Source organism: Platichthys flesus, chromosome 14 (assembly GCF_949316205.1).
Source record: "Platichthys flesus chromosome 14, fPlaFle2.1, whole genome shotgun sequence".
In the NCBI taxonomy this organism is placed as follows: domain Eukaryota; kingdom Metazoa; phylum Chordata; class Actinopteri; order Pleuronectiformes; family Pleuronectidae; genus Platichthys; species Platichthys flesus.
In genome coordinates, this window is record NC_084958.1 from 1,199,197 (window position 1) to 1,218,896 (window position 19,700).

At 41.8% G+C, this 19,700-nt stretch overlaps 2 protein-coding genes across 10 annotated transcripts in view; one reads left to right on the forward strand and one right to left on the reverse strand.

The window, feature by feature from the left end:
* Window positions 1-4,062, reverse strand: part of tgs1 (trimethylguanosine synthase 1) — a 41,015-nt gene extending 36,953 nt beyond the window's left edge. For all 8 annotated transcript variants that reach the window (XR_009924140.1, XM_062404922.1, XM_062404925.1 and 5 more), the window contains exons 1-8: window positions 3,904-4,062; window positions 3,704-3,771; window positions 3,418-3,539; window positions 3,214-3,298; window positions 2,853-2,930; window positions 2,041-2,610; window positions 522-645; window positions 234-320 (exon numbers count right to left, since the gene is read on the reverse strand). Coding sequence is in view for 7 of the 8 variants with exons in the window: in XM_062404922.1 (XP_062260906.1) it covers window positions 234-320; window positions 522-645; window positions 2,041-2,610; window positions 2,853-2,930; window positions 3,214-3,298; window positions 3,418-3,539; window positions 3,704-3,771; window positions 3,904-4,016 (1,247 nt within the window). In the remaining variant the exon portion in view is untranslated. The remainder of the gene's footprint in view (window positions 1-233; window positions 321-521; window positions 646-2,040; window positions 2,611-2,852; window positions 2,931-3,213; window positions 3,299-3,417; window positions 3,540-3,703; window positions 3,772-3,903) is intronic.
* Window positions 4,063-4,681: 619 nt separating this feature from the next.
* On the forward strand, window positions 4,682-14,935 carry tmem68 (transmembrane protein 68). Of its 2 annotated transcripts, none has more exons than XM_062404935.1 (9): window positions 4,682-4,912; window positions 4,997-5,091; window positions 6,367-6,540; window positions 8,740-8,839; window positions 10,423-10,590; window positions 10,752-10,945; window positions 11,129-11,189; window positions 11,536-11,675; window positions 12,731-14,935. In XM_062404935.1, the coding sequence occupies exons 2-9, from the start codon at window positions 5,032-5,034 to the stop codon at window positions 12,833-12,835; spliced, it is 1,002 nt and encodes a 333-aa protein (XP_062260919.1). In that variant the 5' UTR covers window positions 4,682-4,912; window positions 4,997-5,031; the 3' UTR covers window positions 12,836-14,935. The 2 variants fall into 2 exon arrangements, with proteins under 2 accessions (XP_062260919.1, XP_062260920.1); XM_062404936.1 differs by having other exon boundaries at window positions 5,000-5,091.
* The last annotated feature ends 4,765 nt before the right edge of the window (window positions 14,936-19,700 follow it).

Genomic DNA, 19,700 nt, shown 5'->3' on the forward strand with positions numbered 1-19,700 from the left:
ATATAAACCTCATTTTAAGTCTTATTTATAATAACCAGGCTACCACTAGGGCTACATCAATAAAACGAATGCTGTCCAGTCAGCCTCAAGCTGGTGCAACTTCCTCTTTCCAGTTCTTATGTTCAGTTTGTTTGAGGTGATTTGAATAGACTTTAATTGTATTGATCAGCTGGGCGGATGTAGTGTGTGCTGCTGTTGGACAAACATAGAATGGTTGAACAGGTCAGACTTACTGGGGCGCCAAACTGTTTTTGAGTCCCAGTTTACACCAAGCCTCCTTGGGTGTCAGGTCAGGGTTCTCCTCAACATCCAGCTCATGACTGTAGGGAAACACAAAATACTGTGTTCAAACTGGTTTTTAACATTTATTTTCACACTAACATCTAATTATTGTGTAGTAGCTGAAGCCTAATTTTCTCAAATAACTTATCAAGCTCATAGAATTCTCAGTTGTCAGTGAGATGATATTCACAGAAAACTTCAAACTTAACTTCTGTGTCAGAAAAGGTTTAAGCTAACACCTGCGTTTGACTTTGGCATGTCCTTCTTCAGGGGGTTTGTCGTCATCGTCGCCATCTTCTCTATTTGACATCTTATTCCTTGAGCCATGCTGTTGGTCAGGGCTGCTAACAACTTGCTTGGAATCTGAGCCAAAACATAAAAGATATTTACCAGCAAACTCACAATGTTAAACAATGTGCAAATGTTATAATACAACCAAAGTTTGCTATGTCAAATATAATCAACTTTGAGTGGTTATATAATGATGTGGAATCAAAGTTCAACAAAGATGCAATTTTACATATGAATTTGCTAAACTGGTGTTAATAAGCTGACAGGGATCCAGAGTGCAACCATTTTGGTCGCGTGTGCGAACTGGCAGTTAAGTCCTGGTCCTTCATCCTGAGGAAGGGAGGAACGGTCAGCCAGGACACAGCTCCTCATTGGAAGCTGTTAAGATTCTATACTTGGCGAAGAATACAAATAAGAGCCTTCACAAAACCATTTATAAAACCCTGAAGTCCACTGCAGCAAATGTCAAGCTATGGTCTACTTGCTGAGAGCTATATGCTTTTTGCGTGAACAGGTAGCCTGGATGCCAGGCGCAGCGCCAAGCCTTAAATAACAGCTGGCTCCCATCCACTCCCATGTTAAACCTTTGTGCGGGTCACACCGGACGCTGAAGCGCAGCGCCAAGGCTGCGCCAAGGCTGCCTAGCACCTTGCAGCGATCGTTTCGGCGTCGAGTCTATTTTTTGTGCTTGAGTTCTTCAACATGGATGACATTAGATTAATAATTGAAGTGGAGAAGTACACGCGCTGTTGCTTAATGTTGGAGCAACAACTAAGTATATGCTTGAATACTACTGGATCAACGGGTGATATTATTAGCGCTGCCCGGCGGTTCAGCGACAGTGTGAACAGCCCAGCGCCGGCACGCTAGGGATAAGCGCAGCGTTTTGGTGTCCCCTCCACGTCCGGTGTGAACCCGGCGTTACTCTTTCTCTCAAAAATGCTGATCGTGTTGGTAAGTTCTCCGTGTATCCTTAAATTATTTTTACAACACCAGCAAAAATCGTTTTTACTGATCTTCTTCTTCTTCTTCCAGCATGCATGCAGTTGAGTTCTGTTGACAACAACTATGCGTCGCTTAACATACGTCACATACTTAGGTATGTGACGTTTTGGTTGTAGGTCTATCCAATTGATCAAAGAGGCATTTTTTTTTCCTGGTTCGGTTGAAACACGCCCCATGGAGCAGTATCAGACTCACATTCTGACTAGAATTATGAGTATGACAACGTCAGGCTAGTGAACAGGTACAATGAAAGCAATATCTACAGAGTTAACACTGAATCTGATGAGATGCCTCATCACCTGACTAAAGAGTGGAAAAAGTCCTTTACACACCATCAGATTTTTCCTGAGTGTGGCTGAGGACTGGAACTAGCCATTATAAATAAACCCAACATAAAGAGCAATTCAGATGGTGGATGTGATGTGCTATGAATTTTTAAGAGATACACACACGCACTATTACCTGTCTGTTTGGCTGTGTTCTGCTGAGAGGATGCAGCAGGTCTTTTACGTTGATTCCCACCATCAGAAGGATTGTCAGAGCCACAGAGCTGATCTTCTGACTGCTCTCTGGTATCAGACACATTCATAAAGTCTCTGTGTATCTCGGAGTCCCTCACTGAGCTCCCATTTGTCTCTAATGTGCATTTCTGGTCAAGCAGGTATTTCAAAACCTCAACATCATCATGAAGGGCTTTCACTTCTTCTCTACGTTGGCTCTCATCTCCAGTCTGTCTCTCCTTCCACTCTGCTGAGTGTATCTCTAAACCTGTGTCCATCACCTCTGCCGTTGCTTCTCCACCAGTGTTCCCATTACAGACGGATTGGTCAGTGGTCCAGCCCTGCCCCGCCCAGTAGGAATACTGCACCCAGTAGGAGGAGTGGGTGTCTGCAGCATGTTCGTCCCACACAGCTTTTGTTTCTGGGTTGTCCCAAGGAGCAGTCACTGTTCCTTGGTCTTCTGTAGAGAGCAGCTCACTCTCTGGATGTTTCTCTAGCCAGCTGCTCCACAGCAGAGCTTCACCCTGTTGAGCTTCAAGAGGTAAAGAGGAGGTGGAGAACATGAAGAAGCAGTATTGAATCTAGGCCACATTATGACATTGAGCAAACTCTGTCTTCTGATTAAGACTGAAAGATGCTCTCCATGTGATATTTATTGAAGCATCACCACGTCTTCTTGTTTTACTTGCTCCGGTGAGGGACACATTTCATTAGGTTCAGTGAACAGCTACACAACATTTGACTTTGTAATAATCTTCATGTTAACCTTCTTACCCCAGTAAGTTGCCCAGCCAGCATCTTGGATCCCTCCTGCTCCTTCCTCATGTGAATCGCACACTTGTCTCTCATTAACTGGGCCATTAAAAGAAGCAAAGCACAATCTCTGAAGTCAGTTTTAAGATTGGATTTCAATGATGCTTCTATTAAGTCTCTGGCAGTAACTCTGTAAATCTGTGTGGTATCTTTGCACAGTTTACAGGTGCAAAAAACCCTGTGCAATGCTATCACTACACAATTTCATAACCTAATTAGGAGGAATCAGATTAAGCCACTTGCTCCAACATTCTTTCACATTTGGATAATACTTCTGTCCTATACATGTATGTAAATAATATTAATAAATGAATTGGATTACCTTTGTTTTCAACCTGTAGCTCTACTTCCTCTTCCTCAGCTTGTTCTACCATGTATGTGGCAGGTTTCCTGTCAGACCTCCTCACCTGTCACATGATCACATTCAGCAGCAGCAACAGCCCAAAACATTTGTGTTCAATTCATTCTTTCATGAATTTCAGTGACACCGAGCTAACCGGACTGTCAAGCAGTTAGTCTGACTTACTGCTCTCCTCTGGTCAGAGGAGCTGCTGAAGGCCAGAGGCAGACCCATGCTGGCCATTAGTTGCTCCTCTTCATCCAGAACCTCCTCCTCTTCCTCTTCTTCCTGGTCATCATCGTCTGCCTCTGTGAGGATTTCAGACACAATCATCTTTGTTACTTGTTATCATCTGAGCTCACCCTCCTTGTTAGGATTCTTAATTTTCACCCAGAGTTTTCAACAACACCGACACTATGCAATGATTTTGAAGTCAAGCAACAATTAGCGCTGGCGAGATGCTGCCACACACCTTGCACAGCAGTCTCCGCTAGTTCAAAGCTCAGCAGTCTGTTATCAGAGCGGTAAAGGTCTCGGTCCCTGCACAGATGAAGACAAACAGACAGTAAGACAGAGCTGAAGACCAACAACAATTCGTGTTCCCACGCCACAGCCCTGCTCGTTATCAAACGCTCATGTCAGTGAGTGACAGTGGACATAAGAGAGGCTCACTGTACGAAGGCTCTGGAACAGAGACAGTGGATCGTCTCCTCCTCAGGCCAATGTCTCCTGCGGAAGAAGAGATCTGCCACCACGGTCACCAGACTGCTCCTCTCCAGCATCATGACCGACAGTTCACTCACTCTACCCCCGCGTGAGCCGGAACTAGCATGGTGGAACTTCAACAACATCAACCGCAACTTCCGCCCACCTCCTTTCACAATAAGGTGTCTCTGTTTGTTCATTGAAACCATAGATATATATAAAGACCTTTATATATATATATATATATATGATTGAAACCCCTAAAACCCAGTCATAGTTCTGTACTGTCTTAAAATAAGATGTGGTTAGCTATGCTGCATTGCATTTGCATTTAGCTTAGCATATATATTATTAGTATATATTGCTGCTAGAGGGTGCTGTTCAAAAAGGAGATAAATAATGTTACGATGCCAGGCAGGAATTCACCAATACCACTTTTTTTCAGACCAAGTACAAATATGAATACTTGAATCTTGGTAGTTGAATATACTGAGTACCGATACCGATCAGCTGAGAGCCTGTTTCTGTTAAATCATATTGTTCTGAGAACGATGTACCACACAATGTACAGTACTTCTTAAATTGCTGCCACACAAATACTGAAAAGACAAGCAACGACCGAAAGAACATTTTCATGTTCTGTTTTGTTTTGTGGATATTTTATGAACGTCTCCGGTAAGTGGAACCTTTATCCACAGAGTTGTCGCGGACACTAAAATACCCTAACACTTGAGTGTGTCACATTTATAGTGTTCCGGTGTTGTTTTAGATCGGTGATTGAATGATTCTGTGAGTGTGGACTTCCTGGTCCGTTCATTAGAACGCAGTTATCCCACTCTGTTTCCGCGGAGCCTCGCTCTCATTCTCGGTGTTATCGCCTCTTCAATCCAGACACTGAAGCTACGTTCTATGAAATCACAAGCGGCAGATCTGTCATTTGACTGAGCGGAACACACCGGGTTGGATGGCGTGACCCGTGAGTGCCACTGAAATTCAACGTTTGCAATACAATAACACCTATAAATACTGAGTGACGTTTTCCTGTCCCTGTCCACGGCAGCAGGTGCTCTCTCCTGAGGCTGACAACAGAGCAGGATGTCAGACAGTGGGAACCAGTCCTGTCTGATGGAAGCAGAGGACACTGTCTCCTTCCTGGTATGAACTCTGTTCCTGTACTACTGACAGTTACCGACTGACAGGAGGTGCTTGAAACTATAGTGTATTTGATCACATTCGAGTTTGTGGCTGCAGTCTTGTTATGAGGCTACTGGAGTGTGTATCTGTAGCTATTTATCCACACGATAAAGAGTTTGAGCAAGACACTGAACCCCCAACTGCTTTTGATGTGTCAAACTGGAAACAATTCTCTGTCAAATGAATATAATGTTTTTTCAGCTTTTGAAAAGGAGAAATACACCAAGCCTATACTAAAACAAAGAGTGGTTCAAAGAGTTTACTTTACAGAAGGTATCAGCTGGGAGGGGAAACAGAAAGGGTTCAGTGTATCAGTTAAACTATAGTCAAGTCTCCAATATATCTTGTACTTATAATGGAGACAATCTGATTAATTAACTAGTAGAGTCATTAGTTCACTAGATTTCATCACTGACTGCCACTTTTTTATGCCCATATTAGGTCTGGTATGGTTCATGATTGGCAGTGTTTGCTTAGACGATAAAATGCTTATTGTTTTCTCATTACTTCCAGTCGGCTATGTGATTCCATGGATGAGTTATAAACGGTGAACTGCTTTGTATGTATAAAGCCCTTGATGACCCCTAAGTTCCGCTTTTGCCATTCAACAATTCACACATAATCAACACTTTCTTTACTGTATATCACTCACACACACACAGCCGTCAGGGCCAATTTGGGGTTCAGTGTCTTACCGTAGGACACTACAGAATTGAGAAGCCTCAAATCCAACTACGAACCTTCAGATTAGTGGACAAACCACTCTCCCTGAAGTGCCGCAGCTGCACAGTGAGTCCTCTAGCACAGCTTCATATATTTACACTGGACCCTTGGATAGTCTACTATGAACTGCACCCCAAGCTTGTATGTGAACACTTGGTGTTCAGCACCTGGTAACAATTATCTGTAAACCGTTTCTCATGTTGTAATATCTGTTACGACAGCACCTCTGTGTTTGTCCTTATGACGGTGTGTTGGCTCAAACTACCACTAACCTCACCCTTTTTTAAATTGACCCTAGAAATAATATTACATTTGGGCAATGCACCAAAAACATAGTTTTTAGATGTTGATGTTTTTTTTTTAGATATTCACCTGTTGTTCACTTTTTCTGTCAATCCACTATAGAAATCAGTTTGTACTGCTCAAGCCATATGTCAACAGGATTAACTGTGCACAACTATCCAGCCAGTAGATGTGGAGATGTTTTTCATATGGTGTTGTCTTGGTTCACAGGTGTGTGTGTTCCATGCTTTGGAGGAATGGGCTGGCCTTGGTCAGGTGGAGGACTACCTGAGCGTTTTGGAGTACCTGCTGTGGGTCTTCACCCCTCTGGCTATCGTCTTCATTCTGCCCTTCCTCATCGTCATACTCCTCTACCTGTCGATACTCTTTCTTCAAGTCTATAAGGTACGCAGACACTCTTCTGGCACTGCACGAACAGTGAACCACACTTCATGTCATTTTGTGAAGTTTACAACCACTCAAAATCCCATCTAGTAATTTAAGGTACAAATAATATTTTTAAGTGAAAACCTGCCTGCTTGAGTTGACTGGCAGTTTCACATGACGATCTCTCTTCTGAAGGAGCTCCTGTGGTACTCTGATGAAGTCGGCCTATAACATTTCTGCAACATGGCACCAGATTGGAATAGAAAGTTGATAGAATGCAGCAGCTTGGTGTTTTTCACAGAGATTAAAACTGCTTGGGCTGATCGTGGATAGTTGTGGTCGATTGTGGATCGTGATGGTGGAGACTATCTTACTTTACTTCATTGCTATTAGACAGTTGGTGAATAGGCTATCTTATTTATCTTATCTTATTAAGGTAGCAGAATTCTTTATTCTCTCTGACAGTTAAAATTGGTAACCATGTTTATGATGATTGGTCAAACTATGAGAATGAGGCTTCAGCATCAAGTGTAAAACCATGTCTATCTATCGATCACTTTATCTATAGACATATTATAATCCATAATCAGTCAAAATATAAAATGGGACAGAATGCTTTACCGTAACACATGATGTCATTATCTGTGGTACCTTCAAGTTAAGATTAAAGAGTTCTCTTCTCTTAAAGGTTGGTAATTAATTCGTCATTAGAAATAAAGGTCTAATGTCCATCTATTTGGATAGGTATTTTCAAGAAATCTATCAGAAGGAAACTGAGGGCGATACAAGTGACTTTAACTAGTTTCAGACCAAAACGGGTGTGGACTGCTTGCTGTGTATGAATGATGAGTAATATAAAAAGTGCTGCTCAATGAAGCATTGTATGTGTGTGAATGACTGAATGCTTGAATTGCTTAAGTGGTCAAAAAGTCTAGAAAAGTGCTGTAAAGATACAGTCCATTCACATTTGTCCTTTTCCTGTCCAGTGTCCAAATTGATTGGAAAATAATTGTAACTGTTATGTTAAATATTGAGTCTACAAAACACTTCTGGAGTCTCAGGGGTTAACTTTGTTGCAGCCGAAACCAATTCATCTGCACCGACAGGTGACCTCCAAGTTTTTAGGATCAAATTTAAGTGGAAACAGGACACGGACACAAAATCTTAAAGGAATCATGATGTTCATGTGTTTCTTTTAATGACTGAGAGTTGCCTTCTTCACCAACCCGGGAGCGGATATTTTTATCTGCTTTTCAAGTGGTTGATGCGACATGTTTTCCAATTGATGCTCTCTGTCCGTTGGTTTGAGTGTTCTCACCTGTGTGTGCGCGCATATATATATAATTAGAGAGGAAATGGAAGTAGGGCAGGAGGTAAGGTGCCTACATTTTCCTGAATCTCTCAGCTCCTCTTCTCACTAGTGGTAGAGAGCCACTGACAAATACCTCAGTATTCAGACAGCTCACTGTGTTCAACAGATAAATAAAATATTGCTTTTTTAGACTGAGATGTGCAGCAACAATGCCTGATTTATTCTGTCATGTCAAAATCTTTGTGAAAACAAAGTATTTTGGTATTATTAGTGCAAATGTTTCTCATATTTTCACAGCAAATCGCCCACCATCAGCCCATCTTGTCACAAATCTCAGGCTGTGTCTCTTCCCCCCATCCTCCAGGGAAATAATGTACTCTTAGGCTTTGCACCCAGTTCCAGGGGGTCTGCCAATTTTTTATTTCTTATCTGGTACATAGCCCTCCTGATTTTTTGGCACAGTTGTTGGTGCTAGTGAGCTGTGTGTTAACATGCCCCTGCCCACTGGTTAAGTAGAGGCAATTCCACACAATCCATTTACTTTCACATTCAATTCTAACTGGTGAATTCTGGTTTCCTGCACTGGCAATTCTGTAGAAGTTTGAGGTAGTCGCCTGAAGAGAAAGATGTGTCTTGCTGCTAATAAGCTTTGGCTAAGTACAACATATCCAGTTACTTCAGTGCGAGCTTGTTCTTGTGCCAGACTCGCGCAATACTGAACAAGAGGTGTGTAATGGGAAAGATAAGAATAAAGATAGAGGTCCCCTATTACAACATATTCATGTTGGTGGCATTACGAAGCACTAACATAAGTCAATCTATTTTTCAGAATTGGAACCAGGGTCCTGGAAATCTGTTGCTGATTCAACCAGAACCTAACCTGTCCTGATGTTTTCTTCTTACAGAGGAAGAATCAACTGAGGGAAGCTTACTCCAACAACCTGTGGGATGGGGCCAGGAAGACTCTGGCTACTCTGTGGGACGGACATGGAGCCATATGGCATGGTTAATACACCAATCATCACATCCTCCTTTTAAAATGCTGCCCATACAAACAGCACTAATAAAAGAAAAAGAAAAAAGATAGATTATGTTCTCTCTGCCAGTGCTGATAGTGGCCATGGAGTACATATGCATTTGAAGTATGCCATGCGTCTTGTTGAATTTTATGTGTTGATCAGTGTGGTCTTATATGGTTTTGGTTTTGTATTTATATAGCGCTTTTCTAGTCTTGATGACCACTCAAAGCGCTTTATTACAGTACAGTTTTACATTCACCCATTCACACACACATTCATACAGTGAATCTATTCGCAGCACTTTGTTATTCTATGGGGGGACATTCAGGGTTCAGCATCTTGCCCAAGGACACTTCAGCATGCAGATGGGTCAGACTGGGGATCGAACTGCCGACCTTCAGGTTGGAGGACGACCACTCTACCCCTCAGCCACAGCCGCACTTATAAAGTGTCTTACAGGCGCTAACCTTTTAAAATCAACTTGTAATGTGTATTTATTGGTGGATAATTCCTCCTCTGTCCCCAGTTTATTCATCAGTTAGTGTGGTAAATTTACAAGGCTAGAAATAAAATCAAACTTTCCTCGAAGCGGGTAGGGTTTGTTGTCTGATGGTCCATTCCCTAGCAACTGACTTACGACCGCCCAGTTCATATCATGAGCCGTTTTCAGACATGAACCCCAGAAAATGTCTGGAAAATTGGTTGTGGACAGTTTCTGGAGATTGTCTTTTATATGTGTTAAACAAAGTGAGGAGATTGTCTGTGTCAGCTGCATTTACAACAAGGAAAATGCTCAGTTAGATCAGGCAAGTGTCGTCACCTGAGAAGAGAATGCAGGAGGAAGCTATGCAATCTAAATTTCAGCACAGCACTTAGACTTTATAAGATTACATATATATCAACAGAAAGATATGTACGTGTGTGTATATAGATAAGAAATAACTTTTGTTTGTTTTTCAAAGATGCTTAGTATACACCACACTATGAAAGATAACTGTTAATGTTGTGGCTGTTGTATCCAACTGAGCAACGAGAAACATACACGGCGGCCTGAAAGTAAAGGCTACAAGGAAGTCTGTATTTCTTTAGCCACTGCAGCTCTCAAAGGATATGTGGTATAGATAATGGATGGAACATGTTCACGCTTTGTTGCTATTCTTTGACACTTGTGGTTGTCCATGTGACATCAATCATTACATTATCATCAATAGACTTAGACGTTGCCCATGGATGGATCAAGTCTTATCACTTAGACAGATTATTTTTTGTTTCCATTGGAAACCATGTCTCATCCTTGGCTCCACTGATGCCCCCCCCCACAGGGATGAAGTTCTGCTATCTCCATTGTCTTCTCAGAAAGATTAATCTAATTTACCTTTACTTTTACCTATGAAACGTCCAATCAGTGTCAGGCTTCGGGTTGGGTATCTCATCAACCACACGTATATACTTGGAGGTCTGTAATCAGCCTTATGAACGAGTGGGATTAAACATTGGAGCATGCATCAAACTCAGCATTTTCGAACTGTAAATACTGCCCATCCCTGCATACTGTGACCTGTGTACCAGGCTATGAGATCCATGGGCTGGAGAAAATCCCTGATAAAGGACCAGCACTGATCGTGTACTATCATGGAGCGATTCCTATCGACTACTACTACTTCCTGGCCAGTGTTATCCTCCAGAAAGGACGGACCTGTCACTCTGTGGCTGACCACTTACTCTTCAAAATCCCAGGTATTCACACTGTTTCTCCCACAAACGCATATGGATACACTCTGCTCACTTCACGATGTCACAAATCTTTATGTAGGTGATATTTTCTAATTTCTTTTTTAGACCTGACTTAATCTTATTTTTCATCCTTGTCTTATCCCGTCCCCATCCTGTTCCTCCAGGTTTCAAATTACTATTGGAAGTGTTCAGTGTGATCCATGGCCCTCAGGAAGAGTGTGTGCGAGCTCTGAAGAATGGTCACCTGTTGGGTATTTCCCCTGGAGGAGTGCGGGAAGCTCTGCTCAGTGATGAGACTTACCATCTTCTATGGGGCAAACGCAAAGGCTTTGCTCAAGTCGCCATCGACTCTCAAGTGGTGCGTTGTTATCCCTGAAAGTGATCGACCTCTAATTGTTCTACCTTTTAATCCTATAATAAACACCACAGGTGTCATAATGCACTGTCCCTTTGCAGCATCTTCTCACCTAGTATTCTCCATTCTAAGGAGTAGAACATCTTCCTCTCTAATCTTCTATTTCTTCTGCTTTTTGTTTTTCAGCCAGTAATTCCAATGTTTACTCAGAATCTGCGAGAGGGCTTCAGGTCTTTGGGAACTCTCAGTAAGTGTAGAGGGAGGTTACATCACAATAATTAGATCACCAAGATAATTAACTACATGCTGATCGCTCTCGCTCTCTTCTCTCTCTCTCTTGCTCACGGACACAAACACACAGAGAGAGAGAGAGGAAAAAATAGCATAGGTCACATCTGTTGTGACTGAGTCAAATAAAAGAGTGTTTAGCTCTGTGGCACAGAGGGATAATATCTATCAGGCCTTGATACAATAGCAAACATTCACTGTTGGTTTGAATATGCATACGTGAATCAGATTTATGGACTTCTGCAGTCTTATTTCCTCTCTTTATGGGATGCCAATTATGACCCCCTGTGTCTGTCTCTGTCCAGGATTATTCCGCTGGATGTATGAGAGGTTCCGTCTACCTGTAGCACCTGTTTATGGTGGATTTCCTGTGAAATTCCGGACCTTCCTTGGGGATCCCATCCAATATGATCCAAACATGAATGCTGCAGAGCTTGCGGAGAAAGTAAGAGTTGAGAACTACATTTCTCTTTAGCTCCTCTCTTGTGTTTGTTATTCCTCCAGATGGTGACAGCCAGTGGACGTGGTCAAAGATCAAGGTCACTTTGACCTTACAAAGCAAATATTTTTCTTTGTTAACGCAACACCTTGAGTCCATCCATCCACATTTAGCGTAAACATTAGCTTCACATGTGAATGAATCAGGTTTATGTTTTTCTTGAACGTGAAATCTTATATCCCAGATGAGACCACAAATGTTATGCCCTGGGATTGAGTCCTCAGTCCTGCGACTGATTGTGTAATTAGTCACTCCCCTCAAACCTATTACAGGCTTCACTCCAGTGGTGTCAAACAAGAGTAGGGTTGTCTAATAGACATCAGCTGTGTAACCAAGTCAGATAGGGCTATTAAAAGGGGGATAACAGTAAGAAAGGTCAAGAACCCTGTGACCTTGCAAAAAACTTTTTTGCCTAGTGAACAGAATAGCCCATGAAAACCTTGAGGAAACCTTCAAATTTGGAAGGAACATTCACATCAACTCTAGGACGACCATAGCATCTGGCTGTGCCAATCCTACAAACCCGCAAAGCAATCGTAGACTAGACTTTCTCTCATTTGAGGTTCTTCGATGGTGGAATGAGCTGCAAAATGTTATCAGAGCACGATACTTTTCTTCCTTAGCAAATCTCATAAAGATTCTGCTTTCCTGAAAGCACCATGACATGTCTAGCTAGCACTCACTGTGTAATTCAATATTTCATCTCCTACACTTTGTCTTTTGAAAACATTTTGTATGCTCCCATTAATATTGAAGCTTTAGCGTGGTCCACAAGTTGTAAGTCGCTTTGGATAAAAGCAACTGACAAAATTGGTAAATGTAAATGCCAATTGTTGCTGCATTCATGCTGATATAAAGAGCTGCTGTCAGAATAAACGGGTATAAACAGTTGCAGTCACAAACTGAACATGTCAAGCTGGATGAATGCAGAATTATAATTTTTTTCACAAAACATTGCATGCTCATATCTAATGTTGCTAACCAGTTGTTTTGCTCTGCAGGTTCAGCAGGCTGTCCAGTCTCTGATAGACCAGCACCAGCAGATCCCAGGGAATATCCTGAGAGCCTTGATAGAGAGATTCTACACCAAACACAAAGATCATTAACATCAGCAGCAAAACAGAGACATACTGTTACGTCTCTGATTTCTTCAGTGTGCACATTTTTTTAGTATTTTCACGACTTCCTTCTCTTCCCTTAAACATGTTTAATTAGAAATTGGTTGGTATGTCTGTTTCGAACTTGGTTAGGGACTATCAGAATCAGTAGTTTTCCGGCAATTTATTTTTGGGACTTTTTCAGGAGCTACTCCCAAAATATTGAAATTTTATTTCTAATTGAGCAGAGCTTTAGTTCAGGCAAGTCATGAGTTAAGTTCAGACAGAATCCAGTATGTCAGCTGAGGGTAGCAGAACTCTATGCCAGCCCACATCAGCTGATGGCTCAGCTGATCCCCTCCAGACATTTAATTGGTCAAGCTTATATTGCACACTCTATTAAAAGTCAAGTGTGTCAGATTTAGGTGAAAGTTGTTTTCTTTTTTTACCCCTGAATGGGTTCTGTATATTTACTTCAGGAGCAGTTCCTCTCTACGGAGGCTGCCATGATTTGATGAGGTGATGGGTATTCAGCTGCAACATGCAACTTCACCACTAGATTTCACTACACACTGAACCTTTAAAGGTACTTTACTCTGCCCACTCTTTCTGCTTCCAATACAAGCCACTTTGCCAACCATGTCTCAATTATGTTTTTCTGAATTGACCAGGTAAAGCTTAAATCCTGAAGTAAAATACCTTTGTCCAATAAGGGCCATTTAAATGTTTATAACAGCCTTCATCAGTAAACTAGCAAAGTGTTTGATGTCAGATGGTAGTGATGATGATGAAGATGATGCTACCTAGATCTGGTTTTTAGCTAAGTTAAGCTAGTCTGTTGTTTGATCGCAGACTATTTAAAAACACTGGAACTTTCTTTCAGTATCCTTCAGTATTTTACAACTATCTTGTGCCATATCAGTTATCTGTAATGCAACCGTTCTTTGAGAAAAACTGACCCGTTGGAAAAAAAAGCTTTGTCTAGTTAAAGCAGCACTGCTAACAAGGCTTCTTCATAAATTCTCCCTCTGAATGACATTTTAGCTTTCCAGTTTTCACTTGGCCACCAAATGTCACTTTTCTTGACAGCCTCCATTGTTATAGATGAAACGAAACAGCTGTCTGTTTCTTTCACCCTGATGATGACCTGCCAGATGGCATATTCCTAAAGGACACATTAGTACATTTAAAGTTACTTTCTTTTATTGCAAAAAAAAAGTAATGGGTCTCAAGAGATTTGTTTTCAATGGGGTGTATAGGGTCTGGAGCAACAAGGTTCTCCACCCCTGGTCTACAGTCTATAAGGACTCTTGAGTTCCTTTGTTGTCGTGTTAGAAAATCCCATGATGCTTACTTCCATATATATTTACCAATAATATTTAGAGTTTGTATTGTCCCTGTTGCCAGTTGTGTTAAACAAGAGCAACCCGCTTGTCCTGAGAAAATTAGTTCATCAGCACAAAAATGATCAAGTGCAGTGACTTTGGCTTAGCTACATCATCGTATAAAAACTGCAGATGAAGTTTAGACATGTTGTCTTCAGATATTCATGTCTCTTAAGATAGGGCCAATACACTTGACAATGTGTGAAGGAGGCTCGAGATGAAGGTTGTACAAAAGTATTGTCTGTGTGTGAGCTTGCGCGCATGTGCTATACTGCGAGATTACCCCTCATAAAACCATAAGTGTCCCTTCACAAAATTGAAATATCTTCTGTCTATAATATTTATCATATCAGTAAAGATAAGGAAGTGTTTGTTTAATTCCCAGACCCCCGGAGCTTCATAAGAACTGCTGTAAACTGAACATTTTACATTTTGCATAGTAATATTGTTGAAATATATTTGCATGCCTGAGCACATATTAAGTTTCAGTGATTTTGCACATATTGTCTTCAAAGTGTTGCTGCCAACTGACATTTTCGAAAGAAGCCTTTTTGTCTCTTTGTGAGAGATGATTAACCAGATGCTTTACTTCTGTCAACTTGCCCTTTTCCATATTTGTTGTTCATCTAATTTGTGTTTTTAAATTATGTCAATAGAATATTTAAATATTGCACTTTTAAATATTGAGATTCAGATGAACCTGTTAATAAATCTATTTTTAGTATTTTTAGTTTTATGTGAAGTCCTTTCTGCTGTTTGATGGCTTAAAACTGAAAATAGTTGGGAATGACACAAAGGTGGGTATTGTATGTGCTTCTCCCACCCAATTTGCCAGTTGTGAAATTTCCATCACATCCCATTTATGTGTCCGGGGACACTTGATGTCACATTTTCATACAGTTTGATTTAATTTCTTCTTTCACGTCAGTCCTGTCTGCCCCTGCCGACGGAGATCTGATCTGATTATTCTTTCTCAGGTTTTTGTCTATGTAGAGACTATATGCACTGCTCAAAAATATTAAGGCAACACATAATCATCACAGTATAACTCCAGTCAGTTAAAATTCAGGTATATCAATATGTCCATTCAGGAAGCACAAGTGATTGTATTTCACCTGCTTTGGGGCAAATGAAAGTGTCATCCAGGAAGACACATCTTGTGGTCACAAGAAGGTTTGCTGTATCAAGAGAATGGAGGAGATACCAGGAGGCCGGCTGTACATCGAAGGTCATGCTCTTTTCATAAACAGTCTATGGTCAAGACCTTAAAAGAGATGGAGACGCCGTGGTGAACATTATGCTGCCTTTATCATCATCCAGCATGACAAAGGCATAATGCTAATGACTGTCCCTCAGTAATTTCAATGAATGTCATAAAATTTGAAAAAAATTTAAACCTGAACTGTAGAATATGCTGTCATTTGCCGTATTTATGATCACGCTCATTGCTGTGAACGCCCTGTTGTTGTGATTAACAACATCACTCAAGTCGATAAGTCCCATGGCCACCACTGCTACAGAGGGCTGGTGGTATTCAAATTTTAAGAATATTTAACGTATTGCATGTCAAAATATCAAATATGAAAGGAGACGACCTCATATTACTCTTGTCTACTGTCATATTAGTAGAGGAAATATGGGGAACAATCGTTCATTTTGTGATACAAGTATGAAATTTGGCATAAACATTCTTCTGGGTCATCTCTTTAACTTTAGAATGGGGGCCATCCAAAAATCCAATATGGTGATCATTTTTCAAGATGGCCGCCAAATCATCAAGTCATAACTATAGATTTGCATATTTGGGGAAATATTTCACCAATTGCGATAGATAGATAAAAACTTTTTTGTTATTTGTAATTTTATGTTTTCTTTTTTAGTCAAAAGAACTTTTTTGGGCCTCAAACGTCTCAGTGACATTCACAGCTGCACAAGGCTGTACAAGACAGAATCAGACGAAAACATTTGCACCTGCCATTAGTACAGTTGTTTTTGCATGAGCATTTTGCCAATTCCTGGCAACTTGCAGCAATTGGTGGAAGTGTTGTCCAGATCACCAACCACCTTTTCCTTGCAGTTTCCATCCTCATTATGCAGGACTTGGTAAAACTGGTTGAGTGACAGTTGTTTGGCCCCAGACATCTCCTGCTTGGTAGGCTGCACGTTTAATGTGTTCCTTGAGGGAGGGGGGGGAAAAGATGCAGTCGTGCATCATTCACAGATGTGGCTGCACTTGATCTGTCATACATTATGACCACAAATCTCTCCAGCATTTGGAGGTTATCATCATCAACTGGCCTCACTGGTTGTGGGCCAGTGACTGAGCTTGGTAAATGTCCCTGACACTTCATCACACACATTCCATGTTTGCCATACAGATTTCTTAGCCTTGCCACGGAATCCAGACACAACGTCACAACCACTAAATGCATGGAAAAATGGTAGGCCACTGGATCTTTCTGGCCCAATTGTTGAAACAATGTCATGGCTTGGAATCAATCGTGAATGGGCTCCCTGACCAAAAGCAATCCACAGTTTCTCCAGACCTATTGCTTTGAAGGATTGGAAGCAGGATATTGCTATAATAACAACATCAGTGTCGTTTGCTTTGATTGTCACTGTGCTAGTTCCAGGGGTTGACTGGGACAAAAATTCAGCCCTGGCATTGTCTGTCCAGACCAGCCCACTACATTATCAGCGGACACCACATAGAAGTCCACAAATCTTGCGACGTCTTCTCTCATGCATACTATTGTTACCACCTAGCTCAAAGATGGCAACAAGAAGGGAGGCCACACACAAACCTCTCAAGCCAAAAGTAAATGTATTTAACTCCAAATCAAGATAGCTCAAACTACGTAGTGGGATGTGTAAAATATGTTACGCGTCAGTGGTGTTAACAGTGTTTGGATGCCCCTGGAAGCAGCCTTTAGATCATGCCTCAAAAATGTAGCCTAGCCAGCCCCAGGCCAATGTTACTTACCATGTCTGCCTCCACTCGCTCATCATTGTCGAGTCCTCCTCGCTCGTCTCCCGGCGCACCTGCTGCTGCTGGGCTGGTGAACCCGGCACCAAATAGGTCCGTCAGTTTGGCACATTTAGCAGCCTCCACCTCCAGACACTTCAGCTTTTTTTCCGATGCTTCTCAGCGCCACCCGGGCGTTTTTTACTCTTATTATCCATTTTAAGTTTCTGTCTCAGCAGCAGCCCGTCCTGCGACTCCCCCCGCCAATGCCATGAGGTCCCGCCCCACCCTGGTTTGTGATTGACAGCACTGTCAGGGCTCTCTGAGCCTGTCAGCCCATGATTGATTGACAATGACAAACAATGGACCAATAATATGTGTCGATGCTGGCAACACAATGCTAGCCCTCTTAAGCCAATTGGCCGGCCCAATTGGAGGGAATTTAGAGAGGAAGAAGAGAAAAAAAAAAGAAAAAAAACGGACCAGACCGGCCCACATTGGGTCAACGGCCCACCGGGACGATGCCCGGTATGCCAGATGGCCAGTCCACCCCTGGCTACTTCCATTTACTGTTGCATGGACGAAATATCTGTCGCTTCTTGGGAGCATGGGGCCAGGTCTGAAGATTCTGTGATTTCACTCTTGTTGCTGACTATCTCTTCTCCGTTTGTCACCACAATAGTGCTTTCTGCTACGACTTGCATTTTTTGCTTGCCAGAAAGCTAAAGAGTTCGGTCTGGTTGTCCTCATCTCGTAGGAAGTTTTTCCAGATTGATGGAGCCTTTCTAGATTATGTTACCCTTCTTCTAATGGCCTTCACACATTGTGCTCTGGTTTCTGACTTCAAGCTGGACTTCTTGTAAACGTCAAAGACTATGTCAACAGTCGCTTGCACTTCGAACAATATTCCTGTACCTTAGGAAGGATGTCTTCTGCAACAAAGTCCCTAAACGTTTTTGATCCACGTGGAGGGTTTGCATTGATGAAGGCTGACCCATCAATAATGATAGCGTAAGCCTGTGGCTCTACATCAGGCTTGGCGATTTCAGATTCCAGTATGTGCAGAAGTTCTGACTTCTGGGATGAGTGAAGCGTTCCATTATCACTCAGGGAAGCAGGAGCTGACTGGTTTTCGTGCATGAAGAAAACCCTCCAAGTCACACTGCCTTGTCTGGCAAGAGATGAAAAGTCGTGAAAACAACTGACAATCTGATTTCAGGGCATTCTCCTTGGAAAAAATGGTAGGAGCTTTAGGCTTGAAGAAAGCAACTGGATTCCTCTTGATTGCTTTGTAAAATGCTGATTCATTGTGATTTTTCAGTCCTTCCATAAAGGTCTTGTTCCTTTCCATTTGTGTGGTGAGCAATGATCATTGTTGCATTAGAGGGTAGTGCTACTCCTATATAGTACCAGACAGCCAATCAAATTGTTCGTTCATTCTAGTCTTTTTCGATTTCTGAAAAACCGACTAGCGAACAAATCTAGCTACTATTTTTACTGTTCTCCTATACTGTATATCCCCAAAATACCTCCATCCCTCTAATTAACCCTAAACTTCACGTAGTTTTCCTGTGAAGTATAACACAGTTAGCCTATGACATATTTTAGAAATGTTTCAGATGGTTATAACTGGTAACTCCTGTTTGATAATGTTCAAAAACATACTATGGGAGTCCGATATTATTGACATCTACAAAGTATAGGCAAATACTATGCTGAAATGCAAAATCAGTCTAACCATGGTGGCCATCTTGAAATAAATGGCGGCCATTTTTGATTTTCGAGTGGCCCCGATTCCTAAATCGAAGAGCGACCTTCAAAGATGATTTGTACCAAATTTCACGCTTGTATCACCATTTGAAGGATTTCCCCAAAATATCGCTGTTATTTCCTGCACTTTATGACTCCTGTCATAAAGTGCAGGAGTCATAATGGTCAGGTTTGAAGTCTTTCCCCTAAAGGTACAGCCTTTGGCTCCTCTATTGAGGAACCAGCTCCCACCTTGGGTTCAGAAGGGAGACACCATCTCTACATTGAAGGTTAGACTTAAAAAGTTCCTTTTTGATAAAGCTTGTATGTGTGTAGGTTTGGGTGCTTGCTTGAGCTCAGGAGGAATAAGCAAGACCCAGAGAGGAAGTTGTAATGGCACATTTTATTACATTTCACAGCAAAGACAATTATCAATTCTGGTTCATACAATTCTACCTAGCTGCAGCTAGGGACCAGAGCACCCTGTCACTTAGTCAGACTGGGGTCAATGGCACAGAACAATGGAATCACATTTGATTTATACTAAATAAGTCCCTCCTTTCAAAGAGGTAGAATGTTTATCCAATCAGCTCTCTGCGTGTTGTCTTCAGGCTTAGATTTGGTCACCTCCAATCTGAATGAAGGACCCCTTCGAAGGTCTCACTACACATCAACATCAGGCATCTGCTTAGACTCCAAGTGTTAAAACCTGTTTTCCCAGAGACCCCTGTCTCTGACTGTAACACCTATGCACTCTATCGCAGACAGTAGGATG